We start from the raw sequence: 17365 nt of genomic DNA, 5'->3' as shown, positions 1-17365 counted from the left end.
AAAATTTTTCCATAATTGAAATGCCTGTCTGGAATCACGGATTTTCCGATTTTCAGCTCATTCAGACAGTGCATTTCTAATCTTTGAAGATATTGTTTAATATTTCTTTTAAAAGGTTATGGAACTCATATATAAACTCTTTTCTATGAGAAAACTGAGAGATTAGATTTATAAAATGCCCATTATCGCATTATTTATTAGGGTTTGAGACCACTTCACCACCATAAAGTAGAAATTCTTTTAATTTTTTGTTTTTAGCAAAAATGAATGTACGTACGCAGGACAGTTAGATCGTTATTGATATATCTGTTGCTGTGTTACGGCAAAAAGTTCATTGATGCGGAAGAATTTGATAAAAGAAAACGGATTTCACTATCACAAGAGTCATTAACATCCAATCAACAACGTTCAAATTCACATAATGAACGATCGCATCAATCAGCTTTAAATGTAACACAACTATCACATCACTGTAACGATTCAAATTCACGTAGAATCAGTATCCCGGAGGGGTTATTAGTACAAGCCCAAAACCAAAACAATAACACAAACAAACACATATTATACAACGGACACCACGGAGATAAAAACCGTAAAAAAGATAGTTTAATCAGCCAAAGGTCAAGAGATTCGGAAGCAGAAACTTCTTCAATTTCTTCATATACAACGAGCAGTAAGTCAGAGCGACGAAGCCAATATAGAAGAAAACCCTCGGACGAAACAAGCCACTCAAGCTCAGAAGAATCCAAAAAGGGGTCACAATGCCAGATGAAGAGAAGAGGCTCAGAATATTTCCTGACGGTCGACATTGACGCTAAAGTAAGCAGCCCCTATATAGTATACGAGAGGGATGCTTTGAATAACACGGAAACATTCAGAGCAGTGAGCCCGTACCTGATAGATATGGTCAAGAGCGGTGACGAAGTGTTGTGGACCCCCAACGAATGTATCTTTTCAGATAAGGTGCTTATTAGGCACGACGAACAAGGAAATCCGATTCTGAGAGTATATTATCCAGAGTTAGAAGAGCAAGTGAGTGAGACGTCGAGTGGATTTGGTGTAGCAGACACCACACCAGAACCGGGAGAACCAATCCCAACCTTTGAAACCGAAGGATACCTAGCACCAATAGAAGAGCATCTGGACGCACTGAGCGCAATCACCGAAGACGAGTCGGTCAAACTCATAGCCCTGGACGTCAATAAAACATACACCACGAGCAAGGTGATTCACAAGGTGGAAATCGACGGCTCGCAGACACTGACGTGTAAAATGGGATATTTGATATATAAGGTGCTAGAAGGAGATACAGAACTGTGGAAACACCAAGAAGGAGAGTACCCATATAGGGTGATAATTGGAGTTAACTACCAAGGAGCAAAGGTGGTAGATATAAGGTTCCCAGGAGACGAACTCTTAGTGGCACTCGACGTAACATACACCAGCTCAACTAAGGAGATAATATACCTAGTAGAGCCGGACGGAACAGAGTCCTTCAATTGTAGACCAGGATTCCTAATAAGTAAAATAACAAAAGGAAGTAAATACGTGTGGGAAGGAAAAGAACCGCCGTATTCAGATAGAGTTGTGCTGTATTACGACGAAAAAGGAGTAAAAAATGCCTATGTACAATTTTACAAGGAATATCGTGAGCCACCACAATTAACAGAAGTATATGAATACATAGAGACAAGAAGACAAGAACCAATAGAATATGTCACAGTAGATATAAATGAAAAAAGAAGTAGTTCGAGGATAGTATTCATAAGAAATGTTAGAAGAAATAGAAACATATACACAGCAATTAGCCCACACCTAATAGATACAGTTAAAAGCGGTACAAAGGTGTTATGGAAGGCGAAGGATAATATCTATTCAGACAAAGTGCTTATAAGACATGACGAAAAAGGAAGTCCAGTACTGAGAGTGTATTACCCACGAGACTATGAAAGAGAGTACGAACACGCAACAACAGCAATAGTAAGAAGTATCAAAGAGGAGCTGGAACAAGCAAAACCGCCGACACTGGGCCCACGAGAAGAGCTGACGTTGCACATCATAGACCCCCGCAGAAGAGAAAAGGTAGAAATGGCAGTAGGAGAAGAAATGTACGTGCTGAGTAAAAGGTACAGAGAACCGGAGGAAGAAGAGGAAAGGTACCCTGACAACATAATGATGCTGTACGACCGAAGAGGAAAGCCAGTGTTTAGAGTAAGCTACCCGCCGGAGGAGAAGCCAGAGCTAGAAGTGCCCAGAGTGAAGCCGATACCAGAGGTGCCGGAAGCGTTGCCGCCCCGAGAACTGCCGAAAGTGGTGCCAAAACCAGAAGTGAAGCCACCACCAGAAGTGCCAAAGGTAGAACCTGAAGAAGATATGGAGATCATAGAGAGGAAAGAGGAAGAGAAGCCACCCGAGCCAATAATACTCGACATAACCACGAAGAAAACAACAGAAGAATTAGGGTTCCTGGTCCAAGATAATATCGCAACGTACCTGCCAAAGGCTGGAAAGGCATTTAAACTAGTAACATCAGGAAATGATCAAATATGGAGGAAGTCAGAGAAAGAGGAGTACGCAAACAAAGTCATAATGGACGGATTGAGCCTAATGACTACAACGAAAAATGTAACCGTGTACCTGACGGACGGAAAAATCATACACTTCAATAAGACGCGGAAGGGCTGGAGGAAAATGGACCCGGAAATACAGCTTAACATAAACAGAACCTCAGTAGATTTTAAGTTCGACTATAACATAGGCTTCGACGAAGCAACATACACGCCGAAGTCAAACTTCATATTCAAGGGAATCAGCGACAACACGGCAATGAACGAGGTACTCTCATGGTGCACGCCAACAACAAAGGAAATACACACCTCGCACGATAAAGCAGAGTACTCGAAAAAGGTCATCAGAGACGGAACGGCGTTCATGGCGAGAATCAAGCACGTCTCAATGTACCTGGAAAACGGAACCTATAAGCACTTCTACAGAAAGTCGAGGTTCCACCCGTGGAGAGAAATCTCGCATAAAATCTCCCTGGACGTAAACGTGAAGGAGACGTGCTACAGATACGAATACAAGGTCTACGACACGGGAACGTACTCGCCGAAGTACGACTTCGTCTTCAAAAGAATATACCAAAGTCCGCTCGTGTGGAAGTTCAGCGAAGGAGAAGTGATATGGAACGCAGAAAAGGAAGAAGAGTGCGCAATCCTGGTGGTGATCGACGGAACGGGAGCAAACTCGACGCCGAGCAACGTGACAATATACCTGGTCAACGGACAGATCAGACACTTCTCAAGGCCGACCTTCTTCAGCAAGTGGAGAGAGATCTCGAAGGATGTGGCACTGGACATAAGCAAGATAGAAAGCACGCTCCAAATAGACTTCACGCTGCAAGGAAAGTTCCAATACTACGTAGCGAACCACGACTTTAAGATAAAGAAGGTGGTGGACAGAAACGTGGTCCTGTGGGAAGCAAAGACGCCGAACTACTGCAAAAGAGCAATGCTGCGAGGAGCAAGGACGCAAAACAAGGAGCTGACGCTGTACCTGCCATCAGGACCGAGAATATTCAGAAAACAGGGAAAGAAGAACCCGTGGGTGGAAGCAACAGACGAATCAGCAATAAAGACAATAGACGTGACGAAAAACCTGGACGAAAACAAGATGGAAGAGATGAAGAGAATGCACGAGGAGCTCCTGAAGACGTTCACCCATGAAAAGGTGCATATAACAGTGGAAGGCCTGAGTGAAGGAGAAGAAAGCGGATATGAAGTGAAAGAGGAAGGAGAAGACAAGATATACGAGCTGAAGAAGGACAAAAAGTGCCTGGAGGTTAAGTACGGGGCAAGGTCGCTGTGGAAATACGACAAGGAGAAGTACTGGGAACTGTACCCGAAAAAGATACATTTCATGAAGGGTAAGCTCCTGGTAATAGTGGACTTCGACATCGCGGGTCTGCTCTTCAGATACGGCCCGAAGGAGGAAATGAACCTGATCTACAGCAGAAGACCAGTGCCGCTGGAAGTCGACCTGGAAGACTTCGAGCCGATGGACGAAATCGAGTACAACGACCAGTCGTCGTACGCGACCTACGAGCCGAAACATCACTACTCGATCAATCCGCTGAAGTGCGGAAACGTGAAAATACATGACACCAACGACTTCTTCAACTACATCCTGAAACTGAAGGTGGAGCCTGCGAGGAACGCGAAGCTTGTGTACATAGAGCTCGTGAACGGAAAGAAGAAGCACTTCACAAAAACGGACGAAAAAACGTGGAAGGAAGTGGCATTTTAACGAAACTAAAGCACTAGTAACTACCTGAACAAGAATTAATCTCAAGACCGAAGGAAAAGGATTTGTAAGTCAACAATTGTGTAAATAAGGCCGTCGGATGTTTGAAATTAAAACACCGCAAAAAGAGCCTGAAAATGTAGTAAAGAGATGTATACGAAAATGAAGCGTGGGAGAAAGCATCCTACTAAAACTATGTGTGGTCCGTATAACAGTCAACGCAGCGGGCTTCGTAAAGTTCATTTGATTCACACACACGAAGAATCAAGGGTAAAAAAGATTTAAGTTGTTATATAGATTTAAACAGTATGGCTGTTTCAAGCCGTACAAAACAGGGAAAATTGTGACTAAAGCAGATCGTCGGATCAGCTTCAGTCGAATCGACCGAACACCGAGTTTACAACATAAATCACACAGAGGAATTAGATCAACGGCTGTAAAATGAGGAAAGGTCGATGTTGGTTAATGGAATCCAGAATTCCACGATACCAGTGAAGATACACAGGATACTGTGTATCGCAAAAAGTGAGCGCGCACAGATGGAGTTAATCCATGAAATCGCAAAATGTTAATGAAAATTAACATAATATAATATAAAATTAATGTATATTGTATACACAGTAAAGGTGCAGATGGGTAAGTGGGAAGGGTGTAAGCGGCACACAAGAAAAAGAAAAGATGGGCCGATATGGAATAACATATTAAAATAATATCATAAATACATAAAAATATAGTCAAACCCTTTAACTCGATAGTGTAAAGTTGGTAAAAGGAATTATGATGAAGGAAGATGTGTCGAAAGTTGTAGGACGGTTTAATGACAATTCGGGGGTAAAAATCGGAAATAACGGGACCATTAAGGACATAAGAAAAAGTAGAATTTAGCAGAAGGCCAAAAAGTAATGAAAAAAGGGTTTGTTAAGATCTAGGTAGACAATAATTATGGTTTGTCTAATTCCCCCCATGGAAGTCGAAGATTTATAATAAACTTTGTTTGTCCTATGCGCCACTGAATGAAATTATGTAGTATATCACCCTACTTGTTGATATATATTATTCTATGGCATGGGAAGAGGTTTGGTACAGTAGTAAATGCCGATTCCGATACTAGCGAGTCCGGAACTGAACAAGAGACCACGAAATCAGTGGCCAGCACAACGTATAGTAAAACTAAAGGCCCAAGCAGTGTAAAACTGGCTAGACAAGGTTCTTCCCAATCAATTCCCGGATCTGAGTCAGAACTTATAAATTTAGACGTCAACGCAAAACAAAACACTAACCAATACACATATTCTGTACACAACGATGTTCATAGATTTATTGCTAGAGAGAATTGTTGGTTTAATGCCGCAACAAAACGCGGAGTTACATTTTGGAAAGCCAAAGATGTAAAAGAGTACGGTAAGAAGGTAGTAATCAGGAAGGTGGATGGGGAATCAAGATTCAGAGTATACTTCGCAGCAGATACCCCGGAAACCGAAGACGAAGGTAAACCGAAGGCTCCAGAAAGAGAGGAGCATGTACCCGTTGAGGTTGATACCGAGAATCTTATCATTCTCAACGTCAAAAATAAAGAGACGACTGACGAGTATGATTATGATTACGATTCAGTAGAAGATGTACACACGTATACCGCTAAACGCCCATACCTGTTCGGCATCGTATACAAAGGCAGGCACGTAGTGTGGGAGACCCAAGATGGCAGGTACCCCAATAAAGCCCTGGTGCTAAAGGATGAAAACGATGAACCATATTTGAGGGTGTTCTTCCCAGAAGCGCCAGTAGCACCTCCAGCAAGAGTGGTGACGGAGGAGGAACGCGATGAGGATGAGATCCTGGAAGAGGCAGAAGAAATGTCGGAGGAGGAAGAAGAGGGTGTAGCATTCCCTGGATTAGTAGTAGAGGATATGCGGCAGCTCTTGAAGGAAAGAATGCCGATTGCACTCAACATTAAGTCCAAGCAGACAAACTCACAATACACCTTCTCGAAGGAAGGAGACATAGGAACATACACAGCGACAGAGTCGTTCGGTTTCAGCTCCGTGTCAAGAAACGAAGAGAGGATATGGTCGCAAAAGGACAAAACACAAATTGCAATAAAGGTGCATTTTGATGGGCTCGGTCTGACATCCTCAGTGAAAAATGTGTCAATTGAGCTCATTGACGGAACTTTCAGGCACTTATCAAGAACACAAAACGTATGGTCGTTACAAGGAACTAAACTACGCCTCGACGTAGCTAAGAGGTACCCGACGCTATTCTACGACTACCTGGAGCACCACGATGTGGGAACATTCACAGCAAAATTTGACAATGTCTTCCAGGACGTGTACGTGGGACCGTTCTGCTGTGCAGCATTCTGCTCAGACAACATGACGCCCATTTGGAACGCAGCAAAAAACGAGTACGCCAAGAAGGTGGTAATATACCTAAACCTATGTACAAACAGACCTAGCTTCGTGTCAGTGCACATGTCTAAGAACAAAATCAACCACTACGAGAAGAGAGGGTCATTCTGGACTCTGACGCAGCCGTACTTAGAGTTGGACATTGACAAGAAGGACAGCTGTTACGAGTTCTACTACGCAGGATACGACGAAATCAGATCATACTGCGCAAACTACAATTTTGTGTTCACAAGAGTGCACCAGTCCTCGGTGGACATTTGGAGAGCCGAGAAGAAAAAGTACGCAAAAATGGTCATGATGAACGGAGATGGAAACACAATACCGGCAACGAAAATGGCAATCGTATTGGACAATGGAAAAAAATTATACTTTAACAGAGAGGGAGGACGATGGGTGAAAGGAGAAGGCTTCCCACCATTCGAGTTAGATCTCGACGATACGTTCTCGACAGACTACGTCGAGTACGAAGCTGATGCAGAGAAGAAGACAGAGTCGTTCACGACGAAACACGGATTCCTCATGAGATCTGTGATACAAGACGGAATCATTTGGCACACAGACAACCCGAAAGAGTACGGAGTAAGAGTGTTAACACTGAATGATAAACTTGACGTCATTGTGTTCTCACAGAACGGTAAAGTGCGACAATTCAATAGAAGCGACGAAGGACAACCTTGGATGGAAGTTAAGCCGAAGGTACCGAAGGAAGAGAAGAAGAAGAAGAAGAAGAAGGAGGAAGAGGACATATTCGTCGAAGATGACAAGGCGAAGGTGAAGGGCATTGTCCTGGATCTGTCGAAACAACAGTCAACAGACAAGTTCACGTTCAGAAGAAAGGACGACAAGGAGATATACAAAGTCAAGGAGGAACATAAATTCAAATCAGTACAAGTGGGTGCGTCGCCAGGAGACAAAGATAAGATTTATGTAGCGAAGGACATAGACGAGTTCGTGACGAAGGTGGAGATTGACAGAAGCGACGACCCAGGATACATCAACGACGTGCTCCTGCATCTAGTAGACGGAACGCAGAAGCAATTTGTGAAGGTGGGAAGAAACAAAAAGTGGTGCGAAGTGGTCAGCGTATAAGTGTTATATATTGTTGTAAACTAAAATGAAGTCATTGTATTTTATCAAGTCGGTCTCTGCATATCGGTAATCGAGTTAAAACTCTAGATCATGTATAATTATTGTGAATCGAATGATGCGAAGGAAAGAAGGAGAAGAAGAAGTCACACAATTTCATTCGAACCTCTAAGATTTAAGATTTAACGCTAGCCTCTAAGCGATGCTCTACATAGCAACCTCAACCGAGTAATCACCTGGGTTTTAATAACGATTTTTTCAAAGAGATGGACTGAACAATTTTCATTTTAATGTAAAATAAAATGTAACCATAAATAAGTATGCAGTAGTTAAAAGTGAGTGTGTTCGTGAGTGTGTTCGTGAGTGTGTTCGTGAGCGTGTATGATAGGTGTAGGTGAGATGCAGAGTGGAAATACATCGGTGAAAGTATATTGTAAATGTGAAATATGTGAAATAAAATCAATATAAAGTACTTATTCAGTAAATGTACGAGAAATACGGGTGGAGACTGTAAGAAACATAAGATGAAAAGAAAAGTTATATAGATATGCATGAAGTTGCCGTGGACGCGTAATAAATAAGTAAAAATATAGAATAAATGATTAACACAAAAAAATAAAGTTGAAAGGGAAATTTACGGAAGGAAGAAATTAATGAAGAGATTCAATTAAGATGTTTGCGTTCATATCGATTTAAATAAACACAAATAAATATTTTAATAGAAGCATATAAATATTTGTAGCCTAATTAAAATATTTTAAAAAATATAAATGTCGTAAGGAAGGAAAAATTGATATTGTCTTTGAAACGAATAGGCGTTTGCCCCCATTGGATTCGAAAACACATAATTATCTTTATATGGCGCATATGACAGTGAATGAACCTATGTAGTATATCAATCTATTTATTGATTTGTATTTACCTACGGCATGGCAAAGAGACTGCAGTATTTGCAGACGATGCCCAAGCCGGTACTGTTGCTACATCAGGTGATTCTGTCCCGAAATCAGGGGCAAATCAAACAGGTTCGAGTCCCGAAGGATCTGTAAGCCAACAAGGTTCTACTACGCAGAGTTCAAACCCAAGTGATCCTCCTAATGTAGTTCTTGTACCATTAGATATAGACAGCAATACATCTTCCGATCAATTTACGTTTGAACAAAGCGGAAATGATCGTACATATACGGTTAAGGATAACTATCTGATTAATGAGTTGCGTAAGGGTACGGGTGTAATACATACTTTTGAAAGCCCCAAGTATCCTTACAAGGTGACGATCACGAAAAACAACGATAAGGAAGATTTACGTATTTTGTTTCCCACCTCTGGTCTTACAGAAGCCTCAGATGCGGAAATTGAAGACCCTGGAAAACCCGCTCAAACACATACCGCAAGTCCGACTATGTCGGCACCGGTTCCACAAGCTCGAACACAACAGGCTCAAGTCACACAACCACAGCCATCTCAACCTACACAATCTCAATCTACAGTTTTAACACCCGCACGTCGTTTAGCAGTTTCATCATTCACAGAGCCAGGTAAAGCTCTCGCGCAAGACCACCTGGGACAATCGCATCAAAACTTCGCAGCCAACCTGCACTTCTCAACCATTACTAATAACGATGTCAAACAGGACGATACGACTCAATATCAAGTGTTTATCGGACAGGACGGTTATATTTATGGTTTTAAAGATGAAGCAAGGTGTGTGGAAGTGAAACACGGGACCGCCACCCTTTGGAGAATTGGTGAGCCAGCTGATTTCCCAAATAGAGTGGAGTTCAGTATTGGCGAGCCACCGCATGTTATTATCGCATCCAAAAATCAGAATTATACGTATAGACTTATTAACGGCCGATGGCTCTTGGGGTCGCACTTCACCAATACCCAGAGTATGTTGGACATTTCTAAGATCACTATTCATATGGGAACGGACGCAAGTTGCGCACAAGTGGTCATTGACGAAAATAAATACACGATTAAAACATTCGATGAACTCAACATTTTCTTCTACGACTTCATGCCCAACGTATTTTGCGCCGCTGTTATTTATGATAATCAGTACTTGTGGAAGTACGATGCAAACTTCGGTAACAATTATCCAAAAAGAATATATTTTCACAAGGACGTCATGACTGTGGTCGTAGATTTCGCAGCATTTTATTTAGTCTACAAGTTCGATCAGGCTTGGAAATTTGACTCTAAAGTCGATAAGAACGAGTTCAAAGAAGACCAGATTGAGATTGTCACCATTGAGAGTATGAATAACTCGCAGGTAATAAACGACTTCACGCAGTATAGAGTGATTGAGCACTACTACTTGCGCCAGTTCAAGTTTCGCTCAATTGCTAAGTGTGTTAGCCTGAGGTACATGCAGAAGGAAGTGTGGGCCCGCAACATTGACTTTGGAAATTATTACCCAAAATCCATTGTCTATAACATCAATACAGGCAACTTCTTCGTTGACTTTGACGCGAACTGGTACTACGTGTATGTGTTTGATAAAGAGTCTGACAAATGGTACCCAGTCCACAAGGACGAATCAAAAAAGCCTGCAGAGTTGCCCGAAGTGGCGGTTGGTATTGAACCACCACAGCAAGCAAACCAATCTCAGAACGCGAACCCGAATACAAGAGTTAGTGACCAGGAAGGCGACGACATTGACGTAAGAGATATGAGATCAGGGTCCATGGGCTCGGATCCAGCAGAGGGAGCGCGCGCAGGAAGAAGTGGAAGCCACGGGTCAATCGGTCGAGGAGTGAGCGTACAAGAGGCATCAGTCCCAAGGAAGAAGGCTGAAAGCTCAGACATAGAAGTGCACGAAGTCAGAGCAGGAGCTGCCGACTCTGACGCTTCGGATCTGGAGTTCGTTAGAAAGGAAGCACAAAAGGGGCGCCCTGCCGACGTGAACATTCCCACAGTCAAGGGTACAAAAAGGTTAAACACGTCGGACATTGAAGTCCAGGAAGTCAGGATGGGCGGACACACCTCCCTGGGATCAGACATGGTCGTAGAGGAGGTGAGAGTGGGAAGGAAGCGAAACTACGACTCTGACGTAATCGTGGAGGAAGTGAGGCACGGCCAGTACGACTCGGACGAGTCTGACATCGATGTGATGGAGATTAGGAGAGGCCAGAAAGACTCCGACGACTCAGACTTTCAAATTGATGACAGAGGAGGTCACTCTGCCCGCGGAATGTCGAACGTCAGAGAAGTGCGTCACGGAGACTACGACTCCTACTCATCGGGCATGGAGGTGAGAGAAGTGAGGCACGGCGAGTACGACTCAGACGCATCCGAGTTTGACGTCAGAGAGGTCAGACGTGGAGCATACGACTCGGACGCATCACAGTTTGACGTTGAGGAGGTCCGTTATGGCTCCAACACGGACTCCTCAGGGATGAGGGTGCGTGAAGTGAGACACGGAGACTTCGACTCCGACGCTTCGGAGGCGCACTTCAAGACACGAGGACCTCAAGGTCATCAATACGCTCATGGAGGTCACGGTCATCACTACACTCATGGAGGACTTCATGATGCTCGCGGTCACAGATTCCAGCATCATCACCACCGTCACCGAGATCAATATTACGATCCAGGTCAGTTCCATCATCCAACCTACGGAAGCCCCTACGACTACCACACCCACAACCTGCACCAGCAATACCAGACCTACGCGCAGAGGAGAATGCCAGGCCAACGTTACGTCCCTGACGGTTACGGTCACTCCTCTCACGGACAATACGACTCATACGACTTTGGTACTCGCGGCAACAATTTGGTACATGTTGACGTCATGTATAAGCGCAGCAACAGATTCGTTGCATACATATACGACCGCCACAGTCACTGTGACATTTTCACAAGCAGGCCGCCCTACCTCTTCTCATCGGTTCTGCTGGGAGGTCAACTAAAGTGGCAAGCACAAAGAGGTCGCTACCCCAACAGGGTAGTGGTGCAAACAGATAGGTACGGACAGTCGAGGTTCAGAGTCTTCTTCCCCAAGGAGGAACAAACATCGCATTATAAGCGTATGCAAGCATACGATGAATCAACTGTAGATTCCGAAACGGAACACCGAAGATTTAGAGGTCCACACACACACACACAACATCATCGCTATTACAACCGTGCGGAGAGACACGTGCCCGCACACAATTACTACGAAATGCCCACAGACGCGTACAAACAGTTCGGGTCTCGCGCCTCGCCAATGTATAGTCACAAGGAACCACAATCTTTCAGTGAGTCGGAGCAGTTCATGGGCCGTCACCCGTCGTCGAGACACTACGACCCATCCGCACCCTTCCAAATCCAGTACGAGTACGACCACGGTAAAGTTGTAGGAGTCCTCTGCAACGGGTACACAATCTGGAGAAGACAAAGGCACGATCCATATCCACAGTCAACGAAATGCATATCGGACATTCTGATGATTGCAATCATTTTCAACAAGTTCCACTTCCACATTTACAAGTACAACGGAACCAGGTGGAACAGGATACGTGCATCGGTTGAGAGAATTATTGAGCTTGACATCAGCAAGAAGTCGTCATCGGAAAATTACTACTACGCAAGCAAGAACCATGTTGATACGTACATTGCAGTCGAAAAATACCTGTTCAACAAAGTGAAGCTCTCGTACCTGCAGGGCTACCACACCCTGTCAACTGACATTTGGACGACAGATGTGCCCACAGAGTACGCGGACAAGATCATTGTCAACCGCTTCGGAAGACTGTCGACCAGAACCGAAGTGACGATCCATTTCATCAATGGGTGCGAAGTGACATACCTGAGCGCTGGCCTCATGAAGACCTTCTACAGGTACAGGTGGTCAGAAACAGCGTCCAAGATTTCGGACGACATTCAAATCATGACTCTGGACGACCATGGAGGGTACGAAATAAACAACGTGACCAAGTTTGACATTTACGCCCACTGGAGGGTCGACAAACCCGAATCAGCGATGAAGGGAATATACAAGTACGAAGTCGTCTTCTACCAGCACGCGCGATGCGTGAAGGTGCGAATGCGAAACAGGAAGATCTTTAAGACGAACCCCAACCTGTCAGGAAACTTCCCGACCAAAATCACGTTCAACCTGGAGACGAACAAGTACTACTTTGAGTTCTCCGACGACGTCTACAACTATGTGTTCGAAGAAAAAATTCCTTCATATTTAGTGTCCAGCTGAATGTAGTAAAGCTTGAACCTGATCAAGCTTCGTTTTATGTGTTTACGAGTGGAATGTGAGCAGAACGAACCAAATGCAGTTTTAACTCGGGATTTAAATTGTAACAGTAAGATTCACCGCCAGTAATCACGCTGTTTGTACCATAGATGTGCAACTCAATGTTGTAAAACTAACCCTATCCACTAGTTACCATCCGTGCTCCCGTCCACGTAGGTAGTTATATTGAGTAGCAGACTTTGATGCGTAAGTTAGCAAGTAGGTGTGGTAGTCGGTGTGATGGAGCTGTATTAAGAGTACAGTAACAATTAAGTTGAATGAGTGGTATGTGTAGAGTTCAGCAACAAACAAGTTAGATGAGTGGTATGTGTAGAGTAGAGTAACAATAATGTTGAATGAGGTGTATTAAGAGTACAGCAATATATGTTAGATGAATAATATGCGTAGAATACAGTAATATATGTATATACGCTCCCCATGAGTAATAAGAATCATGATATACAACATGGATATTATCAACAATACCGTACAGTCACACAAGGTGAAATAGGATGTTGATTGAGTACATAACATGGGTGGGTTAAATACATAAATTAAAATACATAAATGTATGTGATAAGACGAATCTATGTATATAGGTACACTTAACACACTTAATCAAGTTGTGTTTATGGTTACTATGTGGCAGTGGAACATTAACAAATAAACATAAACAAATATATCATATATATTGGTAGTGGTTTTAATGAATAATTAATATGAAAAAAAAGGCAAAATTGACATATACATGTCACCCATGTAGTGCCCATATTAAACCAGAGTACACAGTTGTAAAGGACGTCAATGGCTTTTTATTAAATATAAACGCATATAAAGTCAATCATTATAAAATATTTGTACGAGGCGTACCCGTAGGCAATCTAACACATATACGTAGCACAATCAAATGACCTGCTCACAGAACAGGCTCACCTTAATATTTAATCAGTCATTTGAACATTGCATATTTATTTAATTTAATTTATTAATGAGCTTACATCAACGATATTCAAAGATTTAACTTAATAAAAACTAGGAATCCTTGCATGGGGTCACATACATGAGAATCCACGAAGAATCGGCTAAGAGGCGAATAGAACCAATAAATAAATATATAAATAATTTTAATTTTTTAAAATAATTTAATATGAATTTTATGAATAGTTTTATGTAAAAATTTGGATTTATGCACATACTTCTCTGGTAACGGTAAGATATATCGAGATATATCACTCTGATTATCGAGTCCGGATTTAACCTTATATATTTAACATAACAACAAATGAATGGACAAATATACCGTATTTAGGTCCGTTTTAATATTTTTGTTGTTATGTTATGGCAAAAAGTTCGTAGACGCGAACGAACGGAACCAACCGGGCTCAATATCGCAACCAAATTCTGGTATAATCCCACCACAGATTGTAAGAAGGAATGAATCAATTCCGTTGAATCAATCTACAGGATTCCATCAACAATCTGCGCCAAACCAGGGGGTACAGCAGGGATCTCAGTACTTCACTGAAATTAAGATTAACCGAACTGCGCGTTGCAAATCCATTAATCTCATCTCTCTCAACCTTGACATTAGGAGAAGCACAAATGAGGTCAATTACAGCTTACAAGATGGAACTCACAATTTCATCTGCAAGGAAGGATTCCTAATTAATGAGGTGACAAAGGATAACACTGTTGTATGGGTACCCAAGACCAGTGCTTATGCCTATGGAATGGTATTCATCGAGAACTATGAAGGAAGGCCTAAGCTAACAGCCCTCATTGATGACGACGATTTCGGTCAACCTCAGAACTTTCAACCACCACCTCAACCTGCTCAAGTTCAACAGCCACGGCCTCAAGCACGACCTGCTCAGCCCGCTCAATTTCAACAGCCACAGGCCCGACCTGCCCAGCCACAACATCCCCAGGGTCAGCAACAACAACTGTTCCAACAACAGCCTCCTCAGCACACTGTCCAAGAAGTGTTCCATACTCCTATGCCGTCTCAAGAAAACCCTGTTCCTGATAGCGATATTGCCCTTAACGACATTTTTATCGTAGACCGCAACGACTCCCCTGGTTCCGCTGATTCCGATGACGTCGAAGTTAGACGTGGCAATTCTGATTCTTCCTATGTTTCTGAAAATTACGGCATTGATAACGAGACTAGTGACATGGAATTCCTAAACCACAGTCCAAAAAGAAGACCAGCTTCCTCTGACGGGAGCTATAATGGAAATGGTCGTGGAAGAAACTACGAAGAATTTACGATAGGATCACAGGGCGAACCTCTGTATAGCTCCGGGTACAGCGACGGCTCCGATCGGAGCAGAGGTCGTAGGAGTAGAATTCCGAGGCCGTCGAAACATGGTCCAGTCACTTCTGAAGTTAGGAATATAATCGTCTTAGACGTTGGGATAGGAGACAACCTGGGTTACGATATGATTGAAAATCCTAATAATGTCATTTTCAAAGCCAAGCAGAACTTCCTGTTTAACAAGGTCAAGAATGGCAATCAAGTCGTTTGGGAGCCTAAAAACCCTGGCGATTATGCCAACAAAGTCCTTGTTAAAATCGAAAAGGATAACAAACTCAGCTACGAAGTGTTCATTCATGAGGAGCCTGTTGAGGATGATGGTGATGTTGAGGCGATTCCAGTTCATGTTAGCAAACGTCAAGATCATCCACCTGTTCATCCACATGTTCAGCCACATGTTCAACCACAACATGCCCAAAGTCAAACCTTTGCACCTGATGTTAACATTTTAACTCTCGACATGAGAGGTACTTTGAGAGTCAACGATTTTAATCACTTCATGCTGACGAGACACTTGAACATCCTGAAGTACCAGTTCATTAACGACGCCAAGTGTGTTGAGGTTAAGTATCTTAGAGAAACTGTTTGGAAAGCTGAGCAACATTTCCCACTTTCTGTTGCGTTCAACAGATCCGATAACACCTTCGTCATCGATTTTGGTACTGCGTACGTTCACTGCAAAAAGACTGGCAACACTTGGACTAACGCTACGCATCAGTATAGTGCCGGAAACGACCAACTGGGCGTCAAATATAACCAATCGTATCCCCGAGACGTAGGCAACGCAGTTGAGCCAAAAAGCGACGTGACCCCTCTGGCCCATAAAGCCACGGCTATCGTTGACATCGATACTAGAAAGTCTGCCAACGAATTTGAGTTTTCCAAGAAGAGCGACGACTGTGGTACTTATACTCCTAAGCACAACTTTATTTTTAAGGTCGTGAAGGGCAGCGTTACGAGAATTGGCGGCAAAGTCGACATCTGGCATCCAGATTCCGAAGATGAGTACGTCACCAAGGTCGTCATCGACGGCGTCAGCTTCAATGCCAAGGTCAACAACGCAACTCTGTTCCTGGCCAACGGCAACATCAAGCACTTCACAATCCTGAAGAAGGAGTGGGTTGAAATTGATCCGACCGTAATCCTCAACATCGAGAGCAAGAAGACCACATGTGAGTTCGACGTCTTCGCTGAGGGCCACATCAAAACGTTCACCCCCAAGGGCCACTTCCTGTTCCAGGGAATTAAGCAGAGCGTCGGAAGTTCGTGTACCAGGGCCGACATCGACATCTGGGAGACTAACGACCCGCTCGAGTACGGCACCAAGGTTGTGGTCGTCACCAGCAAGCAGTCCGAGAAGTACGTCGCCATGTTCCTTCTCAACCGCACCTTCAAGCTCTTCTACAAATCAGGCAAGAACTCAATGTGGAAAGACGAGTCAGACATCCCGTCTACCGTTAGCAACCTTAAGCTCCTGGGCGTCGACATTTCCGACGATAAGTACTACGGAATCCGTAAAGGCCAGAAGAAAGGCACCCGCGTGTCAGAACTGTCCGTCACCGAGGGCACCGGAGACCCCAGCCTGGGCGGTGATAGAATTCAAGTCGTGCACGGAAGTCTAGACGGCCACTTACCAGGCGACCCTAACGCCAACTACACAGCGCCAAACCTTCGAAATATGACACAGGCGTCAGAGCCTGTGCAGTTCACGCGAAGAAGTGCCGGTCCTTCGGGGCCTGTGAGCACTCAAGAGACGGTCAGAAAGGTGGTTGTTGAACATGTCCCGCGCGACCCCCGCGAAATAGTCCAGAGCGAAGAGTCAACAGTGACCTACAGAGATAGCGGAACCTCGATGAGCGAGGACTCCGACTACGAACACCATTCAGGACATTCGGATTGGATTCCCTTGAAACGTTAACCCATCATACGATACTGAGAGCAAAGAAATTGAGGAAAGGCGACTTAATCCACATTGACACTAAAATGTGGACTTAAACGCCAAAAGTTTAATTCCTTCAA

The 17365-nt window shown here is 43.6% G+C and overlaps 4 protein-coding genes across 4 annotated transcripts; all 4 read left to right on the top strand.

The window, feature by feature from the left end:
* Positions 1-267: 267 nt before the first annotated feature.
* Positions 268-5012, top strand: TOT_030000017 (uncharacterized protein; the record flags this gene model as incomplete). Its single annotated transcript, XM_009692761.1, is given in 5 exon segments — positions 268-4293; positions 4453-4572; positions 4610-4738; positions 4749-4869; positions 4924-5012. The coding sequence occupies 5 exon segments, from the start codon at positions 268-270 to the stop codon at positions 5010-5012; spliced, it is 4485 nt and encodes a 1494-aa protein (XP_009691056.1).
* A 70-nt stretch (positions 5013-5082) lies between these two features.
* TOT_030000016 (uncharacterized protein) lies at positions 5083-7799 on the top strand (the record flags this gene model as incomplete). The annotated part of the gene is given in 3 exon segments (XM_009692760.1): positions 5083-5176; positions 5188-5215; positions 5330-7799. The coding sequence occupies 3 exon segments, from the start codon at positions 5083-5085 to the stop codon at positions 7797-7799; spliced, it is 2592 nt and encodes an 863-aa protein (XP_009691055.1).
* Positions 7800-8673: 874 nt separating this feature from the next.
* TOT_030000015 (conserved hypothetical protein) lies at positions 8674-14005 on the top strand (the record flags this gene model as incomplete). The annotated part of the gene is made up of 3 exons (XM_009692759.1): positions 8674-12981; positions 13761-13901; positions 13928-14005. 3 exons carry the CDS (start codon positions 8674-8676, stop codon positions 14003-14005), a joined length of 4527 nt encoding a protein of 1508 aa, XP_009691054.1.
* A 310-nt stretch (positions 14006-14315) lies between these two features.
* TOT_030000014 (uncharacterized protein) lies at positions 14316-17264 on the top strand (the record flags this gene model as incomplete). The annotated part of the gene is made up of 1 exon (XM_009692758.1): positions 14316-17264. The coding sequence occupies one exon, from the start codon at positions 14316-14318 to the stop codon at positions 17262-17264; it is 2949 nt and encodes a 982-aa protein (XP_009691053.1).
* Positions 17265-17365: the final 101 nt, after the last annotated feature.

The sequence above is a fragment of the Theileria orientalis genome, chromosome 3 (genome assembly GCF_000740895.1).
Source record: "Theileria orientalis strain Shintoku DNA, chromosome 3, complete genome".
Lineage (NCBI taxonomy): Eukaryota > Apicomplexa > Aconoidasida > Piroplasmida > Theileriidae > Theileria > Theileria orientalis.
This window is presented reverse-complemented; position numbering and strand designations above follow the sequence as displayed.